The sequence below is a fragment of the Vigna angularis genome, chromosome 3, assembly GCF_016808095.1.
Source record: "Vigna angularis cultivar LongXiaoDou No.4 chromosome 3, ASM1680809v1, whole genome shotgun sequence".
NCBI classification, from domain to species: Eukaryota; Viridiplantae; Streptophyta; class Magnoliopsida; order Fabales; family Fabaceae; genus Vigna; species Vigna angularis.
In genome coordinates this window covers 1281840-1306093 of record NC_068972.1, presented here as the reverse complement: position 1 = coordinate 1306093, position 24254 = coordinate 1281840, and the positions used below count along the sequence as shown (strand labels likewise).

General features: G+C 33.6%; 3 protein-coding genes across 9 annotated transcripts; all 3 read left to right on the top strand.

Moving 5' to 3' along the window:
• The first annotated feature begins 178 nt into the window (after nucleotides 1–178).
• On the top strand, nucleotides 179–9124 carry LOC108326042 (lysine-specific demethylase JMJ25-like). 5 transcript variants are annotated; one of them, XM_017559282.2, is made up of 14 exons: nucleotides 179–370; nucleotides 778–1543; nucleotides 1656–1771; nucleotides 2237–2336; nucleotides 2418–2556; nucleotides 2893–2956; nucleotides 3040–3748; nucleotides 4542–4871; nucleotides 5272–5571; nucleotides 5883–5955; nucleotides 6039–6124; nucleotides 8088–8207; nucleotides 8615–8672; nucleotides 8834–9124. In XM_017559282.2, the coding sequence occupies exons 2-14, from the start codon at nucleotides 998–1000 to the stop codon at nucleotides 8836–8838; spliced, it is 2646 nt and encodes an 881-aa protein (XP_017414771.2). In that variant the 5' UTR covers nucleotides 179–370; nucleotides 778–997; the 3' UTR covers nucleotides 8839–9124. The 5 variants fall into 5 exon arrangements, with proteins under 5 accessions (XP_017414771.2, XP_052730715.1, XP_052730717.1 ...); XM_052874757.1 differs by lacking the exon at nucleotides 179–370 and adding an exon at nucleotides 452–652; XM_052874756.1 differs by lacking the exon at nucleotides 179–370 and adding an exon at nucleotides 452–668.
• Nucleotides 9125–10725: 1601 nt separating this feature from the next.
• Nucleotides 10726–19325, top strand: LOC108326469 (lysine-specific demethylase JMJ26-like). Of its 3 annotated transcripts, none has more exons than XM_017559992.2 (13): nucleotides 10726–11705; nucleotides 11819–11934; nucleotides 12628–12715; nucleotides 12805–12943; nucleotides 13280–13343; nucleotides 13427–14135; nucleotides 14876–15205; nucleotides 15642–15941; nucleotides 16264–16336; nucleotides 16420–16505; nucleotides 18330–18449; nucleotides 18841–18904; nucleotides 19016–19325. In XM_017559992.2, exons 1-13 carry the CDS (start codon nucleotides 10956–10958, stop codon nucleotides 19021–19023), a joined length of 2847 nt encoding a protein of 948 aa, XP_017415481.2. In that variant the 5' UTR covers nucleotides 10726–10955; the 3' UTR covers nucleotides 19024–19325. The 3 variants fall into 3 exon arrangements, with proteins under 3 accessions (XP_017415481.2, XP_017415480.2, XP_017415482.2); XM_017559991.2 differs by having other exon boundaries at nucleotides 10727–11705; nucleotides 12628–12727; XM_017559993.2 differs by having other exon boundaries at nucleotides 10729–11705; nucleotides 12628–12727; nucleotides 18844–18904.
• A 1020-nt stretch (nucleotides 19326–20345) lies between these two features.
• On the top strand, nucleotides 20346–23183 carry LOC108324063 (CAX-interacting protein 4). The gene is made up of 2 exons (XM_017556861.2): nucleotides 20346–20510; nucleotides 22033–23183. Exon 2 carries the CDS (start codon nucleotides 22060–22062, stop codon nucleotides 23047–23049), a length of 990 nt encoding a protein of 329 aa, XP_017412350.2. The 5' UTR covers nucleotides 20346–20510; nucleotides 22033–22059; the 3' UTR covers nucleotides 23050–23183.
• Nucleotides 23184–24254: the final 1071 nt, after the last annotated feature.

Here is a 24254-nt window from a genome sequence, read left to right as displayed (position 1 = left end):
AAAATATTTAACACTACTATAGCATATAAAAAGACAAAATTTAAATACTAAAGCATTTAAAATAAAGTGTTTTAAAAAATTAAAATAATTTAAAACAGATTTTTCAAAATTTTAATTAATCAGTTATTATCAATATCTGGTGTGTAATTGATCGATAGGTTATTTAAAAAAGTTCTCATGAAAAAACTGGGTGACTTGTGATCCAACAAGATCTTTGAGATGTACCAACCCATTGGTTGAAGCCCACAGTTTCGAAGATTGACACCTTCCTCGCACACTCAATTGTTTGAAATACCGACTCCAGTTTTGCTCAGCGTGAAGAGACGTCTCCCACAGAAGCATCGATTTTCGCACTTCTTTTGCCCTTTCGGTACTTTTCTTGAACCCATCAAAGTGTTCAGCTGTTTCCCACTTTCCACAAACTATTACAATAAATGCGCATCCATTGAAATTTTAATTTTCTGACTAATTAGTTGATTAAATTTGGAGAGCATTTTCTAAAGCTTTAATTTTGGCGCGGGTTTTGAAAATTCTCCCTGTCCCTTTGTCTATTTTATTTATCATTTCCATGTAAAAACATAATAATCTAGGTACTGGTCCTTTGGGGCGTGTAACAGAACTGAAATAGAATGCAGACAGTCAAGGGCAGATAGTTAGGGTTCAAACTGGTTTTTATTCAATCTTTATCACTTTTCGTTAGTGATTCTCAATCTTGGTTATTTATATTTTGCCAATACACTGAAAATTTGATATTCTCTACTTTATGGCGGGCAAAAGGAAAAGGCGACGAGGAAATACAGCCACCATTCCGGTAGACTCAAACCCGACCAAGCAAAATATTCAATCTTTGGATTTTAATGCCGAGTGTGAGGCTGATCAGAGGAAAGCGATCAACTTTACTGAAACAGTTGATGATGGGGAAGTAGGGTATTCTACTATTGCCGAAGGTGTGAAGAAAAAACGTGGCAGAAGAAGTGAAAAGGAGGGCAAGGCAACGATGTCAGAGGGCAGTTTGTCCGAGAAGAACAGCGCTCAAGACGAAAACCATGGTGAAAATGGTGGGGTTGGAGTCTCTACCTCTGTTCAAGGTGTGAAAAAAAAGCGTGGCAGAAAGAGTAAAGAGGAAAAGGAGGAGATGGAAAGGAAGTTGTTGGAAGAAAATTTGTTGGAGAAAAATGGTGAAAATAGCAGGGTCGGATATTCTTTTTTTGAAGATGTGAAAAAGGAAACGGAAGAAATGGACAGGAAGAATTCAGACGAAAATTTGTTGGAGAAGAAGGGTGGTCGAGATGTTAGCCACGGTGAAAGGGTTGAGGTAGGTGGTTCTTCTCTTCAAGAAGGCGTGACAGATGGGGGTAATGGCGAGCTTCATGAGAAGAGACCTGTGAGGAAAAGAAAAGTTGTTAAGGAAGGTGGCGGTGAGTTTGAAATACCTGCCGGTTTTTCGGGAAGTGGAAGTGACATTCGGAAACAACACAATATTAGAAACCGTAAAGTCAAAATAGAAGCTGTGATGCCGAAAAAGAATAAGAGGGATAAGGAGGTGAAGTGATTTATTATTTAATAAAAAGTATTATGTTTGGTTGGGTTTAGCTTTTCATACAAACATGTTTTAGCTCACATTTGAGATGGTATTTCTGTTTTTCAATCAACAGTGTATTGAAAATCAATCCAAAATGTGCCATCAATGCCAGAGAAATGATAAAGGCGAGGTTGTGAGGTGCACAAAATGCAAAACCAAAAGATTTTGCATACCCTGTATTAAAAATTGGTATAACTTGTCTCACTTTTAAATTTATTTATTCTCTCTATTTAAATTGTAATGTCATGATATTGTATAGCATGCCTTGATTGGTTCGTTAAGATCAATACGAGGTTTATTTCTGCGCCATTACTGCATTGCCAGCTACCAAAGTCGGTGTTACTGACATATTCTTTGTGCTGTAAGATTTTAAGCAGATTATTTGAAAGACTAGAAATGACAAGCCGATGTATAAATGACATGTCCAATTGTTTACCCATATGTTTAATGCTTTCTATGGGGAATTTCTAGAAGTTACACAATATATGTCTAATATGCTCCCCTTTCCTATGTTAGGACGAAATGTCTTTAGTGGATAGAAACAATTCCCAGTTCATTTCCTGGATCAGTTATTGCAAATATTTGGTAGTTTTGGTTTTGAATAATGATAACATGACCTACTGTTAATCCTTGAGGTGTTTTCTGTGCCTTTAGGTATCCTCATTTGAAAGAGGATTACATTGCAGAGGCATGTCCCGTGTGCCGTGGTAATTGCAACTGCAAAGCATGCTTGCGATCCGATGCATTTATTAAAGTTAGGTCTTCCCCCTTCAAGTAAGTGTCTTGTAATTTTCTGAGTTCAGCGTTTAAAATGGTGTCATTTCGGTTGCTGTAGAAAATGAAGGCAAAAACAAGTTCCGTTAAAGATGAGAAGGTTGAGGTCTCTATGTGTTTGCTGCAAGTATTTCTTCCGTATTTAAGATTGTTGGATGAAGAGCAAATGTTTGAGAATGAGATAGAAGCTAAGATACATGGTATTTTTCCATTACAAGTGTTGATTTTGGTTACTATTATGTGAATCAATGTTTCTCACCAAACAAATGAATTTGATGCAGAAGAAGACACGATTTGTTCTTGCATGTTTGTTCCATCCAACACATTATGATACTCACAACTAAACCAATTTTTTGTATATCATGAAGCCACACATCCCTTTGCAATGAATTCTGACTTGCAAACGAGAAAGAATTATCTGTTTTGTAATAATTGATAAACTTTAAGTTTGCCTTTCATCTTATGCTCTAGTCAGAGTTTAGTACAAGTTCCATATATTTGCATTATATAATTTGCTATTTGGATGTGCACTATAGGAATCTCAGTCTCAGAGCTTGAAGTAGTACACGCAGATTATTTTAAGGATGAACGTGTATATTGGTTGGTATCTTTCTCTCACATCGTATTTTCTTTTTTCCAATTATCCTGGTATATTTATTTATTAACTTAACACTCTCTTGCAGTGACAATTGCAAAACATCAATATTTGATTACCACAGAAGCTGTACAGAATGCTCTTTTGATCTTTGTCTCATGTGTTGCCGTGAACTTCGTAGTGGTCAGCTTGTGGGGGGTGCAGATCCAATTACGTTGGAGTTTCCGTTCAGAGGTCGTGATTACTTGCATGGAAAAATTGTAGATAAAACGGTAAACCAAACTGAACCAAATGATGCTGCTAAGCCTCTAATTCGCGACTGGTCTAGAGCTGTATGGCATGCAGAAAGTAATGGTAGCATTCCTTGTCCAAAAGAATGTAAACATGGTTTTCTTGAACTTAAAAGTGTGTTAGGTCAACATTTTATTACTAATTTATTGTGTAAAGCAAATGGACTGGCACAAACATTGAAGCATGAGACCCCTGACAAATTGTGTTTGTGTTCAAGGCCTGATAGAAGCGGAAATTATGGTATGAGGAAGGCTGCATCCCGTGCAGATTCTGGTGACAATTATTTGTACTGTCCTAACTCTGTACAACTACAGGATGAGGATTTAGGGCATTTTCAGTGGCATTGGGAAAAGGGCGAGCCTGTCATTGTTAGCCATGTGATTGATTGTACATCTGGTTTAAGCTGGGAACCACTTGTCATGTGGCGTGCATTCCGTCAGATGAATAATACCAAACATGAGCAACATTTAGATGTAAAGGCAATTGATTGCTTAGATTTCTGCGAGGTTTGTTTAACTTTTGTTCACCGGAGTGATTCTTTCTCAAAAATTGTTATTCACTCCCATGAAGTTTATGTTTAAATTATTTAATATTGGTACTTATTTTACCTGGAACCACTAGGCTTCAAAGGGTTGATAGAGACTATTTTTTTATGGCAAATTTACGTTGAATTTCTTGAATTTGGTAACTTCACCCTTTTCTTGATTTTGTGTTATTGTCAATTGCCGACTTCCAAGAACTTGTCTGAGCCGAATGTTCAAAAAATATTTTGCAACGTACCTAAAAATTACGATATTTTTGTGGATAGTTCCACTAAAGGAACGAATTATTGATGTTCTGTTGTCCGGGTCATAAAGAGACGCCAGTCCAAGGTTGAATGTGGGTCATTAGAACACACATTAGGGTGGTAATTAAAAGTTCATTTTTGTGAGTGTAGTTAATATATTAGTCAGATGCTTTTAATACTTGTTGCTTGCTTTATATATTAAAAGCATATGACTAATATATTAACTAATAAAGCATCTGACTAATATATCCTAACAGACCCTTTCCTGTTGCCTATGCACCATGTTTTGTTATTATCATTGTCTATTTTTTAACCCCTGCCACGAGTTCTTGTTTATGCTGTGTAATGTTTATTTTAATTTTCTTGTTCTTTTCAAATTTTGTAATCAGACTCAAGTAAGTGGCTTCTGCTTTATTTTACCGATTCTGCATTCTTTACTGCTTTTACTGGACATTTGTTATATTCTGTTGCTGTCGATTTCTGCATTTTTATGAGTTGTTGGTTAAATTCAGGTAGAAATTAACATCCACCAATTCTTTACTGGGTATACGAAAGCTTTTGGGGATTGGCTTCATTGGCCTCGGATATTGAAGTTAAAAGACTGGCCGCCTTCTAATTTATTTGAGGAACGCTTGCCTAGACATTGTGCTGAGTTCATATCTTCCTTACCATTCAAGGAATATACTGATCCTCTTGGTGGTTGTCTTAACATAGCTGTTAAATTGCCTAAAGAGTGTCTAAAGCCAGACATGGGGCCAAAGACATACATTGCTTATGGATTTCCCCAGGAGCTTGGACGTGGGGACTCAGTTACTAAGCTCCACTGTGACATGTCCGATGCAGTATGTTCTATTTCCTTTTCTCCTTCCAGATCTGCTATTTTCAAGGATTTATTCTAAATTATTTGAAGATTTAAGGGTGTTTTTTTCCGATTGTGTCTTACGTTTCAAAGTGCATAGTTTTTAGGATGTATTCATTGTTGTATTTCATAATCCATTTCATTTATCTGTCTGGATTCTTATGAGTGGAGTAAGAAGATTGTTGTTTCAATTCACATCATGAATCAGTAAACTTTTGTATTTGGAAGCATTTCAGATAAGCGGTACATTTGGATCAGATATATATATGCTATTAACTTTTCCTCATCAAATGTATTTCAGTGTTTTGTGTTTATTGCTATACGTTCTTGGTTGTGAAATTAAAGTATTTTTTCCCTTTTGTATAACTACTTGACTGTTCTAGGTAAATGTGTTGACTCATATTGCTGAACTCAAATTGGATCCCGAGCATCTTAGTGCCATTGACAAGTTGAAACTACAGCACTTTGAGCAAGACAAGAGGGAGCTGCTTAGTGACCGCGATGGAGAAACTAATGTTGACGAAGTAGAAACGGTGCCAGAAAGTGATTCGTCCTTTGCAGGGGATGGTTCGGAAGGTGCTCTGTGGGATATTTTTCGGAGGCAGGATGTACCTAAATTGCAGGAGTACCTGAGGAAGCATTTTAGAGAGTTTAGGCATATCCATTGCAGTCCTTTAGAGCAGGTAAATCAATATTGGGTATTATTTTTCAGCCTGAGTTATTTGTGAAGCTTGGTTCATAACAAATAGATTTAGTTAATATTTGTAATAATTGGAGGATTTCACCCTTGTAACTTTGGATTCTCCCATTCCCTCATTTTCTTGTAATAAAATTTTCATTAAATGCATGTCCTTATGGATTGGGTGAATAATTATTTTAAAGTATATTGGCGGACAATACCTGTTGTATACATATAGTGCATCAGCTGTGATTTCCTCACCTACTCATTTGACTTTAATTTTTCTTGAACGGTTCATATCCTCCGGTATGGAAGGTTATTCACCCGATCCATGACCAGACATTCTATTTGACCGTGGAGCATAAGAGGAAGCTTAAGGAGGAGTATGGTTAGTAACCCAATTTCTGTATTTTGATTTTGCGTAGAAGTCTGAATTGTTCCTCTCCAAATTCACTGCTATGTATCTCGTAGGAATTGAGCCCTGGACATTCGTTCAGAAGCTTGGAGATGCTGTTTTCATTCCAGCTGGCTGTCCTCACCAAGTCAGAAATCTGAAGGTAAAATGAACATACAGGGTAAATTTGTTTGATCTTCATTGTTGCTGTGAAGGTTGTTAAATTCAAGAGCTTACCTAAAGTCTTGGGAGTTTTGCTAGCTGGACTCCTACATCATATAAATTATTAAAATACTTATATTATAAGTTCAATATTTAAATTTTATAATAGTGAAAAATAATGAATCCCAATAACATTGAAAGAAATCTAGTAGTAAATTATTACTAATTAAGTTTAAACAACGTCAAATAAAGGGAACATTTTTACTTCTAGTTTCTAGTATTTGCGGAGACTTCTGCAGTGCCATCAGTTGAGTTTGATCCTGTTGTACACTCTGCCATTCCAAAGTAAATGGTACTGAAATATTAATGTAAACCTATATAAGAATTTCTATTTCAGCAAATAAAAAATGTGATTAGTATCAGTTAACTGGGGAAGTGAGAAGCACCAGGTACTATATAAATTTGGGGTTGTAATAAAACTGAATATCATGAATCTTATGATAGAATATGAAGTATGTGACTTTAATAGAAAGCTGGAAATTTTTTAAATTGTATAAAATAACAAAAAAAGACAGTAATGAACATTAAAACTCAACAGTCTGTTGTTCTCAATGGCGATCAAATTGTCTGCTCAACAGCGAAGTTAAATTTTGTCCATTACATTTGTAATTACATTTTCTTTTGTTATCATGAATGTTTATTTTTTGGTGTAATTTTCCTGGGAACTGGACCCTTGTGAGTCTACTAGTCAAGGGTAATCTTCCCACAAGTCTACGTAGACTCAGTTCAATAACCTTGGCTATTTGTCTAACAAAAATGGTACAAATGTCATCATCACCCTTGTACTTGTTGAGTTTTTATCAACACGGATGTTAGTTTTCAGGAAATAGAATCTGTTCACCAATAGCTTTAGGATAAAACACCTAAGGTGAAGTATTCTTCCCTCCTGCCGTTGCCATGTTTGTATTGGCAGGATCCCCAAGATAATAGAACAAACTCAACGAGAAAGTCAAATTCTTTGGCAGGAAAACATCAAAAAGGAATCAACCCACTTTTGACAATGTTACAATTAGAATTGTTGGACTAGGAGTTACGTGGTATTTGAGAAAGGAAATTATTCCTCAATATTTTCCAATTACAGTTGTTGGATTAGGTGGTAAGTTGCCAGAAAATTCTTATCTTAGTCTTGGAAGTCATGAAAAGTGAACATTGGACTCAATTCCTGTGAGGGAAGTTGAATTCATTAAAAAGATAACCTTAATATCAAGGCAGGTGTCCATATGCAGCTATATTGTGGCAGTAAGTTAGCTATGAACTTTGCCCATAATCTATTACAACATGTCATAATCAAACATATAAGAATTAACAGTCATATAATTGAACGTAGTCTATATAGAGATTTTGTGGTTATAACTAATGTTCCTTTAGGACTTCAGATAATACAAGTTTTCGCCAAAGTGTATTTTTGAACATATTTCAAGATTTATGGGCAAGTTGGGTATGAATGACGTTCATTTACCAATTTGAGTGGAAGTGTTGTAAATAGCAGTTAATTGGTACATAAATATATCTTCATATTGATTGGGATGATATCTTTAGAATTTTCCTTTTTGTTTCGACATATTTTGTTTCCTTATTTTTGAGAAATTAATTTTTACAAATAGTAGAGTTGAGACTGTAATTGATGTGATTGATATTAATAAAATTATTTCATTGATTCGTTGATATTAATCCCATGTCCATGAAGGTAATGAAACTGTTGATACATCAGATTTTGGTTGCTATAATTTCGTCGTAATTCATACTTTTTCTTTTAGATATTTGATACAATGGCAACATTGAGGTTTGAATTAGTTGTTTTTTTTAGTCTCCTTCCGATCAGTTTGCTTTTTGTTGTTCATAAGTTTTATTGAAAGTAATATTTAAATGTTCTCTGTAAATGCATGATATGTCTTTCTTTTCAGTCATGTATTAAGGTTGCATTGGATTTTGTTTCTCCTGAAAATGTTGGGGAGTGCTTTCGATTAACAGAGGAATTTCGTACACTTCCCATAAACCATGTGTCTGCTGAGGATAAATTGGAGGTATGTCAAACTATTTCTGTTGATTCGTTTCTGCCATTTATTTGCTTCATATTTTGAGATATAACATCTCTTAATTTTTGTTACTCCTTGATGGGCTAACTGTGAATTACGAAGTTAGCTTCAGTGATATTTGCAATAAGTTTTGATAGACTTGAAGGAGGATGTTAGTTTACTGTTTTTCCAGGAGAATGTTTGTGTAGATGTTTGTGTAGATGTTTGTACTGAAATGTTGTCTTTATTTCTTTTCATATTAACTACTCAGAACCAAACACATGACTAGCAAATATGATTAATTCTACAGTTAATTTTTTCAAATGCATCAAGAAATGAACTTTGCATTGTTATGTCAACAGCTTTGTGCTGTATATTTATGTTACTTTTCTCCTTGATTACTTCTTTTGAAACAGGTGAAAAAGATGATAATATATGCTATGCAAGATGTGGTAACAAAATTGGAGACGGAAGGTTAGTAATTCCAACCTTCAGGCCCTTTGAAATGGACTGTATACTTACATTTACTGAGTACATTGTTAGATTATTTCTTGATTACTGTGCCATTCTGATTATGTTTTTTAGGCTCTTGATTCAATTATCATTCTTCAAATTGATTACTGTTCAATTTACAGGATGAAAGTAAATATTCCCTTAACAGACAACGAGGAGGAGGAGGTGGAATAATAAATTTTGGGTCATTGGCTCATTCGTGACTGTAAGAATGGTTCCATATTTTGTTGTTTCAACCACACCGGGGAAGGTTGTTTTTGGTTACCATAATACGACTTGTAAACCTAGCTTTCACATCTAGCTTGTATCTTCTATAGATGTTCTGTTTCCTATTACCAACTCTTAAATGCTATTTAATTGTATTCTGAAGAATGCAACCAGAGGTAATATAAATATTATGTTAGAGTACTAAATCTACTGTGTCATTCGTATTTAGACCGTTCCAAAGTTTACGTATTATTTTGAAACATTAACAATTATACATAAAACTGTTCTCTATTTTTTTGTTATGGAACACTCGTATTGAAATAAAAATAACATTGTAACGTATGATTATTAATTTTACTCATTTTTTAACACGTAGCATCTGAGGAGCAGAATGAATCACTTACTTTAAGTTGTGTTGCATTATGTTAGAACAGGGTGTGAAGATATACAAAATGTACTCTGAATCTAAAGCTGTTTAAAGATGATGGTGGATTAATTATTTATATAATATGATAAATTTATTTGCTTTCATATAATAGAACTCTTGCACATTTTCTACATTCAATTTTAATTAATAAAACAAAGAATTAAGGTTCAGAATAAACTATTGCCTTTTTGCATATGTATTCTCCTGTGTATTAAAGCAGAGTAAGGATGCAACACAATGGATGTGAACATGTGAATCTTCAAAAGTTGATGTTACTTTTCATAGTTTACATTATATTGTAGTTGTTATCTTAACATCATGTAGTACAATGTTGGGAGTGCTGATAAATGCATGAGTCATGTTGGGTGTTTACTCTTAACCTGATTTGAAAGAAATAAATTCACTCGGTATCTGATTTGGTATTCGCACGGTACATGTATATACTCACAAATATTTTAAAAAATATATTTTTATAAATTATTAAAATACAATTTAAATATGATTACAAAAAATATATAAAATATAATATAAATTAAATTAAAGATAAATTAAAATTCAATTTTAATTAAATTTAACCTTATAAAATATAAATTAATGTTAATTTTAATTAAATTTGACTTAATAAAATATAAATTTTTATTTTTATTTTTTACGTATAACAGTATAATACTCGTACTCGATCCGTTTATAAACTTGTTACCCTAGTTATTATTATTATTTTATTTTACTAAATTATCATTTTTTATATTTTAAAAATTAATTTTTATTTTTATTTTTCTTATAAACATTTTTACAATTATATATATCATTAACAATTATCATTTTATATTACTTTTATAATTAAGGACATTTTGATAATATTTAATTTCTACTAATAAAATAAATTTTTTTTATTTGTTATATCGGTCAAATCCTAAACTAATTTTTACAAACTTTAAGACCAAATTCACTCTCACTCACATTCAAATTCCCTCAAGAAAACAAAATCAATTCATTCTAAAATCTCCTCAAATTTATCCACTTACTTTCCTTCAAATCAATCCTTTAAAGTGAACACACTAAAAGAAAATTTCGGACACTAAAAGAAAATTTATGAGTTTAAAAATAGACTTCAACCAAGTTAATTTTAAAATGAAGTAATTGAAGTTTGAGTGCTTATATTTAAATGATAAGTTTGTTGTAAAATTTAGATTTTGTTCGTGAATCCATGAAAACTTTTATTTAGGATTATGGTGCTATATTTCAGTAATATGTAATAGTGTATAATCTAAATATTAGAAAAAAAATGCTTTTCCATTGAAATCTTAATTTTCTGATTAATTGGTTGATTAAATTTGGAGAGCATTTCCTAAAGCTTTAATTTTGGCGCGGGTTTTGAAAATTCTCCCTGCCCTTTGTCTTTTTTATTTATCATTTCCATGTAAAATCTTAATAATCTAGGTACTGTTGGAGCGTGTAGCATAACTGAAATAGAATGCAGACAGTCAAAGGCAGATAGTTAGGGTTCAAACTGGTTTTAATTCAATCTTTATCACTTTTCGTTAGTGATTCTCAATCTTGGTTATTTATATTTTGCCAAGACACTGAAAAAATTTGATACCCTCTACTTTATGGCGGGCAAAGGGAAAAGCCGACGAGGAAATACAGTCACCATTCCGGTCGATTCAAACCCCACCCTGCAAAATATTCAATCTTTGGATTTTAATGCCGAGTGTGAGGCTGATCAGAGGAAAGCAATCAACTTTACTGAAACAGTTGATGATGGTGTGAAAAGAAAACGTGGCAGAAGAAGTGAAAAGGAGGGCAAGACAACGATGTCCAAGGGCAGTTTGTCCGAGAAGAACAGCGCTCAAGACGAAAACCATGGTGAAAATGGTGGGGTTGGAGTTTCTACCTCTGATCAAGGTGTGAAGAAGAAGCGTGGCAGAAAGAGAAAAAAGGAAAAGGAGGAGATGGAAAGGAAGTTGTTGGAGGAAAATTTGTTGGAGAAAATTGGTGAAAATAGCAGGGTCGGATATTCTTTTTTTGAAGATGTGAAAAAGGAAACGGAAGAAATGGACAGGAAGAATTCAGACGAAAATTTGTTGGAGAAGAAGGGTGGTCGAGATGTTAGCCACGGTGAAAGGGATGTGGTAGGTGGTTCTTCTCTTCAAGAAGGCGTGACAGATGGGGGTAATGGCGAGCTTCATGAGAAGAGACCTGTGAGGAAAAGAAAAGTTGTTAAGGAAGGTGGCGGTGAGTTTGAAATACCTGCCGGTTTTTCGGGAAGTGGAAGTGACATTCGGAAACAACACAATAGTAGAAGCCGTAAAGTCAAAATAGAAGCTGTGATGCCGAAAAAGAATAAGAAGGATAAGGAGGTGAAGTGATTTATTATTTAATAAAAAGTATTTATGTTTGGTTGGGTTTAGCTTTTCATACAAACATGTTTTAGCTCACATTTGAGATGGTATTTCTGTTTTTCAATCAACAGTGTATTGAAAATCAATCCAATATGTGCCATCAATGCCAGAGAAATGATAAAGGCAGGGTTGTGAGGTGCACAAATTGCAAAAGCAAAAGATTTTGCATTCCCTGTATTCAAAATTGGTATAACTCCGTCTCACTATGAAATTTATTTATTCTCTCTATTTAAATTGTAATATAATGATATTGTATAGCATGCCTTGGTTGGTTCGGTAAGATCAATACGAGGTTTATTTCTCCGTTATCACTGCATTGCCAGCTACCAAGTCGGTGTTACTGACATATTCTTTGTTCTGTAAGATTTTAAGCACATTATTTGAAAGACTTGAAATATAATGATATTGTATTTCATTATTTGAAAGATTTTAAGCACATTATTTGAAAGACTTGAAATATTAAATTGTAATATAATGATATTGTATAGCATGCCTTGGTTGGTTCGGTAAGATCAATACGAGGTTTATTTCTCCGTTATCACTGCATTGCCAGCTACCAAGTCGGTGTTACTGACATATTCTTTGTTCTGTAAGATTTTAAGCACATTATTTGAAAGACTTGAAATGACAAGCCGATGTATAAATGGCATGTCCATTGTTTACCCATATGTTAATGCTTTCTATGGGGAATTTCCAGAAGTTACGTAATATATGTCTAATATGGTCCCCTTTCCTATGTTAGGGGGAAATGACTTTAGTGGAAAGAAACAATTCCCAGACCAATTTCTGGATCAGTTATTGCAAATATTTTGTAGTTTTGGTTTTGAATGATGATAACGTGACCAACTGTTAATCCTTGAAGTGTTTTCTGTGTGTTTAGGTATCCTCATTTGAAAGAGGATTGCATTGCAGAGGCATGTCCCGTGTGCCGTGGTAATTGCAACTGCAAAGCATGCTTGCGATCTAATGTACTTATTAAAGTTAGGTCTTCTCCCTTCAAGTGTCTTCATCTTTTCTGAGTTCAGCATTTAAAATGGTGTCACTTTGGTTGCTGTAGAAAATGAAGGCAAAAACCAGCACCAATAAAGATGAGAAGGTTGAGCTCTCTATGTGTTTGCTGCAAGTACTTCTTCCGTATTTAAGATTGTTGGATGAAGAGCAAAGGATTGAGAATGAGACAGAAGCTAAGATACAGGGTATTTTTACATAACAAGTGTTGATTTTGGTTACTATTATGTGAATCAATGTTTCTCACAAAACAAATGAATTTGATGCAGAAGAAGACATGATTTGTTCTTGCATGTTTGTTCCATCCAACGCATTAAGATACTCACAACTAAACCAATTTTTTGTACATCATGAAGCCACACATCTCTTTGCAACGAATTCTGACTTGCAAACGAGAAAGAATTATCTGTTTTGTAATAATTGATAAGCTTTAAGTTTGCCTTTCATCTTATGCTCTAGTCAGAGTTTAGTACAAGTTCCATATATTTGCATTATATAATTTGCTGTTTGGATGTGCACTATAGGAATCTCAGTCTCAGAGCTTGAAGTAGTACACGCAGATTATTTTAAGGATGAACGTGTATATTGGTTGGTATCTTTCTCTCCCATCTTATTTTCTTTTTCCCAATTATCCTTGTATCTTTATTTATTAACTTAACACTCTCTTGCAGTGACAATTGCAAAATTTCAATATTTGATTACCACAGAAGCTGTACGGAATGTTCTTTCTATCTTTGTCTTATCTGTTGCCGTGAACTTCGTAGTGGTCAGCTTGTAGGGGGTGCAGATCCAATTACGTTGGAGTTTCCATTCAGAGGTCGTGATTACTTGCATGGTGGAAATGTAGATAAAACGGTAAATCAAATAGAATCAAATGCTGCTGCTAAGTCTCTAATTCGCGAATGGTCAAGAGCTGGATGGCATGCAGATAGTAATGGTAGCATTCCTTGTCCAAAAGAATGTAACCATGGTTTTCTTGAACTGAGAAGTGTATTAGGTCAACATTTTATTACTGATTTATTGTGTAAAGCAAATGGACTGGAACAAACATTCAAGCATGAGACCCCTGACAAATTGTGTTTGTGTTCAAGGCCTGATAGAAGCGCAAATTATGGTATGAGGAAGGCTGCATCCCGTGCAGATTCTGGTGACAATTATTTGTACTGTCCTAAGGCTGTACAACTACAGGATAAGGATTTAGGGCATTTTCAGTGGCATTGGGAAAAGGGGGAGCCTGTCATTGTTAGCCATGTGTTTGATTGTACATCTGGTTTAAGCTGGGAACCGCTTGTCATGTGGCGTGCATTGCGTCAGATGAATAATACCAAACGTGAACAACATTTATATGGAAAGGCAATTGATTGCTTAGATTTCTGCGAGGTTTGTTTAACTTTGTTTGCCGGAGTGATTTTTCTTAAAATTTGTTATTCCCTCCCATGAAATTGATGTTTAAATTATTTAATATTGGTGCTTATTTTACCTGGAACCACTAGGCTTCAAAGGGTTGATAGAGATTAATTTAATTATGGCAAATTTACGTTGAATTTCTTGAATTTGGTAACTTCACCCGTTTCTCTATTTTGTTTTTTTCTTGAATGTTCAAAAAATACTTTCCAAAGTAGTTAAAAATTACGATATTTTGGTGGATAGTTCAACTAAAAGAAACCAATTATTGATGTTCTGTTTTCCGGGTAATAAAGATACGCCAGTCCTAGGTTGAATGTGGGTGATTAGAACACACATTAGGGTGGTAAATAAAAGTTCATTTTTGTGAGTGTAGTTAATATATTAGTCACATGCATTTAATAATTGTTGCTTGCTTTATTTTGGACCCTTCCCTTATGTTTATTTTCTTTTCCTAACAGACCTTTTTCTGTTGCCTATGCACCGTGTTTTATTATTTTATTGTCTGCTTTTTAATCCCTGCTACAAGATCTAGTTGATCCTGTGTAATGTTTATTTTAATTTTCTTGCTCTTTTCAAATTTTGTAATCAGACTCAAGTAAGTGGTGTCTGCTTTATTTTACCGATTCTGCGATTCTTTACTGCATTTACTTGACATTTATGATATTCTGTTGCTGCTGATTTCTGCATTTTTATGAGTTGTTGGTTAAATCCAGGTAGAAATTAAGATGCACCAATTCTTTACTGGGTATACGAAAGCTTTTGGGGATTGGCTTCATTGGCCTCGGATATTGAAGTTAAAAGACTGCCCACCTTCTAATTTATTTGAGGAACGCTTGCCTAGACATTTTGCTGAGTTCATATCTTCTTTACCATTCAAGGAATATACTGATCCTTTTGGGGGTTGCCTTAACATAGCTGTTAAATTTGCTAAAGATTGTCCAAAGCCAGACATGGGGCCAAAGACATACATTGCTTATGGATTTCCCCAGGAGCTTGGACGTGGTGACTCAGTGACTAAGCTCCACTGTGATATGTCCGATGTTGTATGTTCTATTTCCTTTCCTGATCTGCTATTTTCAAGGATTTATTCTAAATTATTTGAAGATTTAAGGGTGTTTTTTTCCGATAGTGTTTCATGTTTGTAAACGCTAGTTTGTAGGATGTATTCATTTTTGTATTTCATGATCCATTTAATTTATCTGTTTGGAATCTTATGAGTGGAGTAAGATGATTCTTGTTTCAATTCACATCAAGAATCAGTACACTTTTGTATTTGGAAGAATTTCAGATAAACGATGCATTTGGATCATATATATATATATATATATATATATATATATATATATATACGCTAGTAACTTTTCCTCATTAAATGTATTTGTTTGTGTTTTGTGTTTATTGCTGTACGTTCTTGGTTGCATACGCATTAATGGTGAAATTAAAGTATTTTTTCCCTTTTGTATAAATTGACTGTTCTAGGTAAATGTGTTGACTCATATTGCTGAACTCAAATTGCAACCTGAGCATCTTAGTGCCATTGACAAGTTGAAACTAAAGCACTTTGAGCAAGACAAGAAGGAACTGCATAGTGATCACGATGGAGAAACTAATGTTGACGAAGTAAAAACGAGGCCAGAAAGTGATTTGTCGTTTGCAGGGGATGGTTCAGAAGGTGCTCTGTGGGATATTTTTCGGAGGCAGGATGTACCTAAATTGCAGGAGTATCTGATGAAGCATTTTAGAGAGTTTAGGCATATCCATTGCAGTCCTGTAGAGCAGGTAAATCTGTATTGGGTATTATTTTTCAGCCTGAGTCATTTGTGAAGCTTGTTTTATAACAAATCTATTTAGTTTTAATATTTGTAATAATTGGAGGATTTCGCCCTTGTAATGTTGGATTCTCCCATTCCGTCATTTTCTTGTAATAAAATTTTCATTAAATACATGTCAATATGGATTGGGTGAATGGTGGTTGTGAATAATTATTTTAAAGTATTTGGCGGACAATACCTGTATATAGATAATGCATCAGCTGTAATTACCTCACGTACTGATTTGACTTTATTTTTTCTTGAACGGGTCATATCCTCGGGTATCGAAGGTTATTCACCCCATCCATGACCAGACATTCTATTTGACCGTGGAGCATAAGAAGAAGCTTAAGGAGGAGTATGGTTAGTAACCCAATTTTCGTATTTTGATTTTGGGTAGAAGTCTGAATTGTTCCTCTCCAAATTCACTGCTATGTATCTTGTAGGAATTGAGCCCTGGACATTCGTTCAGAAGCTTGGAGATGCTGTTTTCATTCCAGCCGGCTGTCCTCACCAAGTCAGAAATCTGAAGGTAAAGTGAACATACAGGATAAATTTGTTTTATCTTCATTGTTGCTATGAAGGTTGTTAAATTCAAGAGTTTACCTAAAGTCTTGGGAGTTTTGCAAACATTTTTCAACTGACGAGGGAAACTTGCAACTGCAAACATTTTTAGTCAAAGAAAAACTCAGAATAAGAGCTGCATTTATGAAGTACGCCAGCTTTTATACAGAGAACTTATGATAAGAAATCACAATGTTGTGACGAGGAAGATCAAAGTGAAAAGTTGTGATGCCCAACCAAGGTTATCAAATTCAAGAGTTTACGTAAACTCGTGAGAGTTGAGTAAATTCGACTCGTAAACTTGTTAGAGTTTACTTCAGATGAAAAAAATTATATAAATAATACCTTAATTCAAATAAGTCTACAAAATTATATAACTTTAAATAAATAAAATTTATAAATATATTGTTCATAAAAATAAATATTGTAAAACATAAATACTTGGATTATTGTCATTAACTTTGATGCATTTCATTAAATATATAACTTTCAAGCTTGCATAATCGCTCCAAACTCGCGATTCTACATGATCCGACCGATTTCCCAGTCTATTTTACCGAGTTTACGCAGAAAACGAGTTTACTTCCGAGTTAACTCGAGAGTTTGATAACACGTGCCCAATAGTTGCAGTTTGAGGGGAATAATAGCGTTGCCAGGGTATGTTTGATCCCCCAATTTTTCTTCTTTCTCCACAACCAAAAACTAAGTTAGTGTGTTTTTAATTTAAAAAAACTTCAACTAAATGTACCCACAGTCGTTGTTAGTTTGTTTCGGTCAACAGTGAAAAGGCGTTCTTGTTGCAGTTAACTCACATTGTTGTCAGGGCTTGTGTCCCTTTGCCTCCTTCAGATTTTCTTTTGTTATTGGGTATGATTTTGACACCATTGTGGAATTGGTATCATGAATGTTTATTTTTTGTGTAACTTTTCTATGAACTAGACCGTTATGAGTCTTACTAGTCAAGGGTAATCTTCCCACAAGTCTACGTAGACTCAGTTCAATGAAAAGTTACCATTGGACTCAATTCATGTGAGGGAAGTTGAATTCATTAAAAAGATGACTTTAATATGAAGGCAGGTGTCCATATGCAGCTATATTGTTGCAGTAAGTTAGCTATGAACTTTGCCCATAATCTATTACCACATTTCATAATCAAAACATATTGGAATTAACAATGACATAATTAAAGGTAGTCTATAAAGAGATTTTGTGGTTACAAATAATGTTCCTTTTAAGACAATATACGTTTTCACCAAAGTGTGTTTTTGGACATATTTCAAGATTTGTTGGCAAGTTGGGTATGAATGACATTCTTTTACCGATTTGAGTGGAAGTGCTGTAAATAGTAGTTAATTGGTACACAAATATATCTTCATATTGATTGAGATGATACCTTTAGTAGAATTTTCCTATTTGTTTCGACATATTCTGTTTCCTTATTTTTGAGAAATTAATTGTTACAAATAAAAAACTTGAGACTGTAATTGGTGTGATTGATATTAATAAAATTATTTCATTGTTTCGTTGATATTAATCCCATGTCCATGATTCGCAAAGCAAGCAAGCCTGTGAAGGTAATGAAACTGTTGATACATCAAAGTTTGGTTGCTTTAATTTCGTCGTAATTCATACTTTTTCTTTTAGATATTTGATACAATGGCAACATTGAGGTTTGAACTAGTGGTTTTTTTTAGTCCCCTTCCGATCAGTTTGCTTTTTGTTGTTCATAAGTTTTATATAAAGTAATATTTAAATGTTCTCTGTAAATGCATGATTTGTCTTTCTTTTGCAGTCATGTATTAAAGTTGCATTGGATTTTGTTTCTCCTGAAAATGTTGGGGAGTGCTTCCGTTTAACAGAGGAATTTCGTAAACTTCCCATAAGCCATGGGTCTGCTGAGGATAAATTGGAGGTATGTCAAACTATTTCTGTTGATTCGTTTCTGCCATTTTTTTGCTTCATATTTTGAGATATAACATCTCTTAATTTTTGTTACTCCTTGATGGGCTAACTGTGAATTACGAAGTTAGCTTCAGTGATATTTGCAAGAAGTTTTGATAGACTTGAAAAAGGATGTTAGTTTAGTGTTTTTCCAGGAGAATGCTTATGTGTAGATGTTTGTACTGAAATGTTTTTATTACTTTTCATATTAACTTCTCAGAACCAAACACATGACTAGCAGATATGATTAATTCTACAATTAATGTTTTCAAATGCATCAAGAAATGAACTTTGCGTTGTCATATCAACAGCTTTGTGCTGTAAATTTATGTTATTTTTCTCCTTGATTACTGCTTTTGAAGCAGGTGAAAAAGATGGTAATATATGCTATGCAAGATGTGGTAACAAAATTGGAGAAAAAGCAAGGTTAGTAATTCCAACCTTCAGGCCCTTTGAAATGGACTGTATACTTACATTTACTGAGTACATTGTTAGATTATTTCTTGATTACTGTGCCATTCTGATTATGTTTTTTAGGTTCTTGATTCAATTATCATTCTTCAATGAGGAGGAGGAGGTGGAATAATAAATTTTGGGTCATTAGCTCATTCGTGACTGTAAGAACGGTTCCATATTTTGTTGTTTCAACCACACCGGGGAAGGTTGTTTTTGGTTACCATTATACGACTTGTAAACTTAGCTTTCACATCTAGCTTGTATCTTCTATAGATGTTCTGTTTCCTATTACCAACTCTTAAATGCCATTTAATTGTATTCTGAAGAATGCAATCAGAGGTAATATGAATATTATGTTAGATTACTAAATCTACTGTGTCATTCATATTTAGACCGTTCCAAAGTTTACGTATTATTTTGAAACATTAACAATTAAACATAAAAATGTTGTCTATTTTTTTGTTATGGAGCACTCGTATTGAAATAAAAATAACATTGTAACGTATCATTTCACAAACTCCATCAATATGAAGCTTGATGGTGACAATTTCCTCATCTCATTTGGCAATAATAATTTCTTGTTACAATTTGTGGTCTCAAACTCGTAGATTTTAGATGTTTCACACACTATTAACACTGCTTGATTTTATCAGTAACGACAAGATCAACTTATTGTGACCTGGCTTAAAATATCTATAACAATGATTAATATTTATTAAAATCTAACATTTATCATGTTAATATCTATAACAATGTTTAATATTTATTAAAATCTAACATTTATCATGTTAATATTACAATATTAAAATGTTTGTAAAAAGAATAAAATTAGACTAATAATGAATACACAAAATAAGAATAATCCTAATTTAATTTATCCACAGTAATTTGATATTATTCCAAAAAGTACTAGAATAGTAATATTACAAAAAAAAAATGACACGGTAAAGATGACATATAGTCTTAAATAGTCTTAGAACTCCATTTACATGTAATAGAAAAAATTAGTTAAATAAAATTTTCAATAAATCGTAAAATATCATATACATTTTTTAAAATAATAAAAGTGTAATAATGTAAATTTTAATTGATTAGTTTGGTATTACTCATTTTCAAGTAAATATCAAAGTAAATAAAGTAACAGTAATAGCCACTATAAACAACAATGATAAAAAAGTAGAAAATAAAAAAAAATTATATCAGTGAAAAAATCTAATAATATAATAATCTTTAAAATAGTAAAATCTATAAAAGAAAACACAAGAAAAATACAATTATTCTTACAAAAAAAATTGAAAACATTGAAGTATTATTATACCGAACCCAGTATTTAATCAGATTAATTTTCTTTTCCCTTATTTATGAAATTATTGTCTTATTTATCCTTGTTTGTTTTTTTTTTTATCGTATTTTTACCACTTTCTCTGAACCTCTTACGCGGTCTCTTCTCTATTTAAAGGATTCATATCGCAAAAAAAAAAAATCCCAAATTCTCTCACAAACCCTATCTCACAACAATTTAATTCCTATTCCTTTTCTTATCCAATCATTGTCTTCTCCGCGGTCACAATTCAGGGTAAGCATGCGATTCTTCTCAGTTTCTTTATTTTCTTTTTGATTGCTTTTCATGTTCTATTTCGTGTTTGCTGAATAGCCTCAACATCTTGTTTTAGTTGACGATTTCTCTCTTTCACTGTTCCATGCCAGCTTATTTTCTGATTTTTGTTGAAATCTTTTATATGAGCACATGGGACGATGAATAGGGCCGACTCAGGGAATTATATGCTTTTTTTATGAGGGGTGCTATATATTTGATGAAAATTCTGAAAATATAGATCACTTGTGCTAAGCCAATGAATGAATGTATGCGTGGAAATGTTTCTATTTTCTTTTCTTTTGCGGGTGAGGAAGGGATCAGTGTTTTTTTTTTTGGGTTTGATGGTTTTTGTCTAGTTGGGTTTGATGGTTTTTGTCTAGTTGATTCGGATCTTTGGTTGAGCACGGGTTGATCGCTGAATTGTCTAACCCAATATTTTCCTGCTTTCTGCGTCATGGATTGATGAGTTTTGCTTTGGTCCCTTGAGATTTGAAGCCTGTACAAATTGTTGAGATTTGGGTGTTTTAAGATGTTTCCATTTATCTGGTCTAATGCTAACCAAGCATGTAGACATGGAATATGCACGTTCTTTCTATATTCAATCAAAGGATATATACTGTAAAAATTTAGAGCTGGGTTTGGTTTCTAAAAAATTAGAACCGATTAATGGATGGTTTTCTCTGAATGAACCGTCATATCCTATCCGGGTGAAGGGTTAGGTTTAGCGTTCACCAACAATATTTGCAACAACAGTGTATTTAGGACACAGATATCGCACTCCATGGTTCTTCCAATGGTAGTTTTAGCTGATTTTATGGCATGCTTCAACGGTTCCTTGTGATATTAGGTTTATGTGATGGAGGCTTTTGTCAAGGTTATTGTATTGATTGTTGTTTTACAGTCTGGTAATACTTATAAGTGGCTATGATCCTTGCCTTTTGGATCTTTTAGCCTATTGGGACAAGTAACTGAGCATCACTGTGATGGCTGGATCTCTTTATGTGAATAAGAATTCATTCTTTGTACTAGGCATGTTTGCACGTTGTAGTCTATTTCAGATTATGGACCACAGTGATCTAGTCCTCTTATAGTTACTATAATGAAAGAATTGTGGATTGCGTGATATCTTGAATTTGGATAAAAGAATAATTTTATTTAATAGCAGGTTAAAGTGATATCTTGAATTTGGATAAAAGAATAATTTTATTTAATAGCAGGTTAATATAATATGTGGTGATCCATTGTAACTCTGATTATAGGGAAATAAGATAAATGTATTAGCAACGTAATCTGTCTTTTTTTACGTGTGTTAGGATTCTTTTCTCTTGAAGGGCTATGTATATTGTTTTACCTTAAATAAGGAATCTTAACACATTAAAACAGAAAATAGACTCACCACCTTCTAGGTCATAGACCTTCCTTCGGAAAGATAGAATCCCCTCCCCTCCCTTCTCCCCTTTATCTGCTTCTGATAACGAAGTTGTGTGTTTCTTCTTCTCAGGAGAAAGATTGAAATTTAAACATCAAGATGCCGGCTACAGCAGGAAGGGTTCGCATGCCAGCGAACAATAGGGTTCACAGCAGTGCAGCTCTTCAAACCCATGGCATATGGCAAAGTGCCATTGGTTATGACCCTTATGCACCCAACAAGGAAGACAAGAAGGACTCTTCACAAAATCTGCCTAATGCAGAACCTGATGCTGAGAATGCATATGCTAGTTTTCAAGGTCTTCTACAGCTTGCTAAGATAACAAATGCTGATGTGGATGTATCTCGTGGGGCCTGCAAGAAATGTGGCCGTGTTGGACACCTTAAGTTTCAGTGCAAGAACTATCTGAAAATCAAGGATGACAATGAAGAGAAGGATCCTGATGCAATGCAGCCTGTGGGGTTGGTTGGACTGGATAAAAAGTTGAAGGCTGAGAAACTGGATAGGAGAAGTAATGTTGAGAGCTTAGAAGAGGAGGACAGTGATAGTTCAGATTCTGAGATTGATTCGGAGATTGAGAGAATTATTGCTGAAAGGTCTGGGAAGAAAATTAGTGGGAAGAGAAGTTCTTCCAATAAGAAGGGGAATTCAGATGATGATGGATCAGACAAAGATTCTGACCAGAGGAGAAAGAGAGGTAGGTCAAAGAAGAGGAGTTCTAAGAGAAAAGTTAGTGATTCAGATGATTCAGATGAAGAGAGGAGGAGAAGGAGGAGGAAGAGAAGAAGGGAACACAGGAGGAAGAGGGAGAAGTCTTCAGATGAAGATGATGAGCATAGACGCAGGCAAAGGAAGAGTAGGAAAGAGAAAAGAAGAAGGAGAAGCCATCTATCAGATTCTGATTCATCTGAAGATTCCATTGTAAGGCACAAGCGAAAGAACAAAAGAGCCTCATCATCTTCTGAAACTGATTCAAGTGGTCATAATGATTCGAGGAAGGGTAGGCATGTCAACAAATCAGAAAAGAGAAGGAGCCGTCACCATGGGGTGATGAATGATCGTTGTGGAATTCAATTTTATGACCCTTGATGATTATGAAATTCATGTGTAATACATCCTATGCTGGTTTAGATATTGGACCTTGTGCTTGAGTTTCAGGTTTTGGACTATCAGTTACTTTGACTATTGCTTACTCCCGTTTAAGATTAAATATTTTGCAGTGACTTGTAGTGTATTGTGTTATGTTATTTATATCCTGTCAAAATGACTTTTATTGTAGCCGAAAGAATTTCATGCATACTCCTGGTTTTTATATGCTAGTCTCAACAAGGTAAGGTATAAAGACCAACAAATTTCGATTTCACCAAGAATAAATAGAATTGATATATGGTGTAGCTTAACCAATTGCTACCATATTTGATGAGACTAGTTTTAGTTTATCTAATTTCTTTGAAGCTTACTGGAATAAAAAATAGCAGAGAAAAAACTTACCTTACTAATAGTGTTTATTTTAAATGTTAATCATTTGATGTCATGAGTTAACTTCTCTTTTTTGTTTTGTATAGTTATTCCTTGCTTGTTAACTGTAATAGATGCTTATAGCTCATGCTATATAATCTTTGGTGATAATGAATTCTCATTTACACTATCAATTTCATTTCATAAAAATATTTTTAAAATGAGAATAAAATAAACAATTGGTTTTAGTTTTAGATGATAAATTATTCGGGAAAAAAATATACACAGAAACGATAATATGATAATATAAAAGATTACTCACTCTTTCAGAAACCTTTGGTTTTAATTATCCGGGAACGTGATTTGATTCTGAATAAGATGAATACAATGAGTATAGGGGCAGGTATTGATGGTTTTGAATTTTCATGTAACATACATACACTTACATGCTTCTTCAAATATAGTACATTGCTCTGCTTGAGTTTCAGAGTTTTGATGTTCAATTGCTTTGTCCATATACTGGTTTCTACTTCTCTTTTAAGATTAATCAATGGTTGTTTTGCACAAGCTTATAGCATATGGTGATGTATTTATTAATGTAGCTGATTTCCTTTTATCTTTGGTCACCTTTTATTTTTGCCATTTTTTTTTTGTTTAAAACTATCAAAATGGTTTAAACTGTTATTAAACCATTAAAACATTTAAAAATAAGTTTCTAAAGACTGCTAAGTAAATAAGAACAGAGATCAGATGAATAACTAAATAGGAAAAAAGAAATCTTCTTGAACAAATGGCTAAATCTGAAATACAAGTTGATCTGATGATTGAATAAGTTG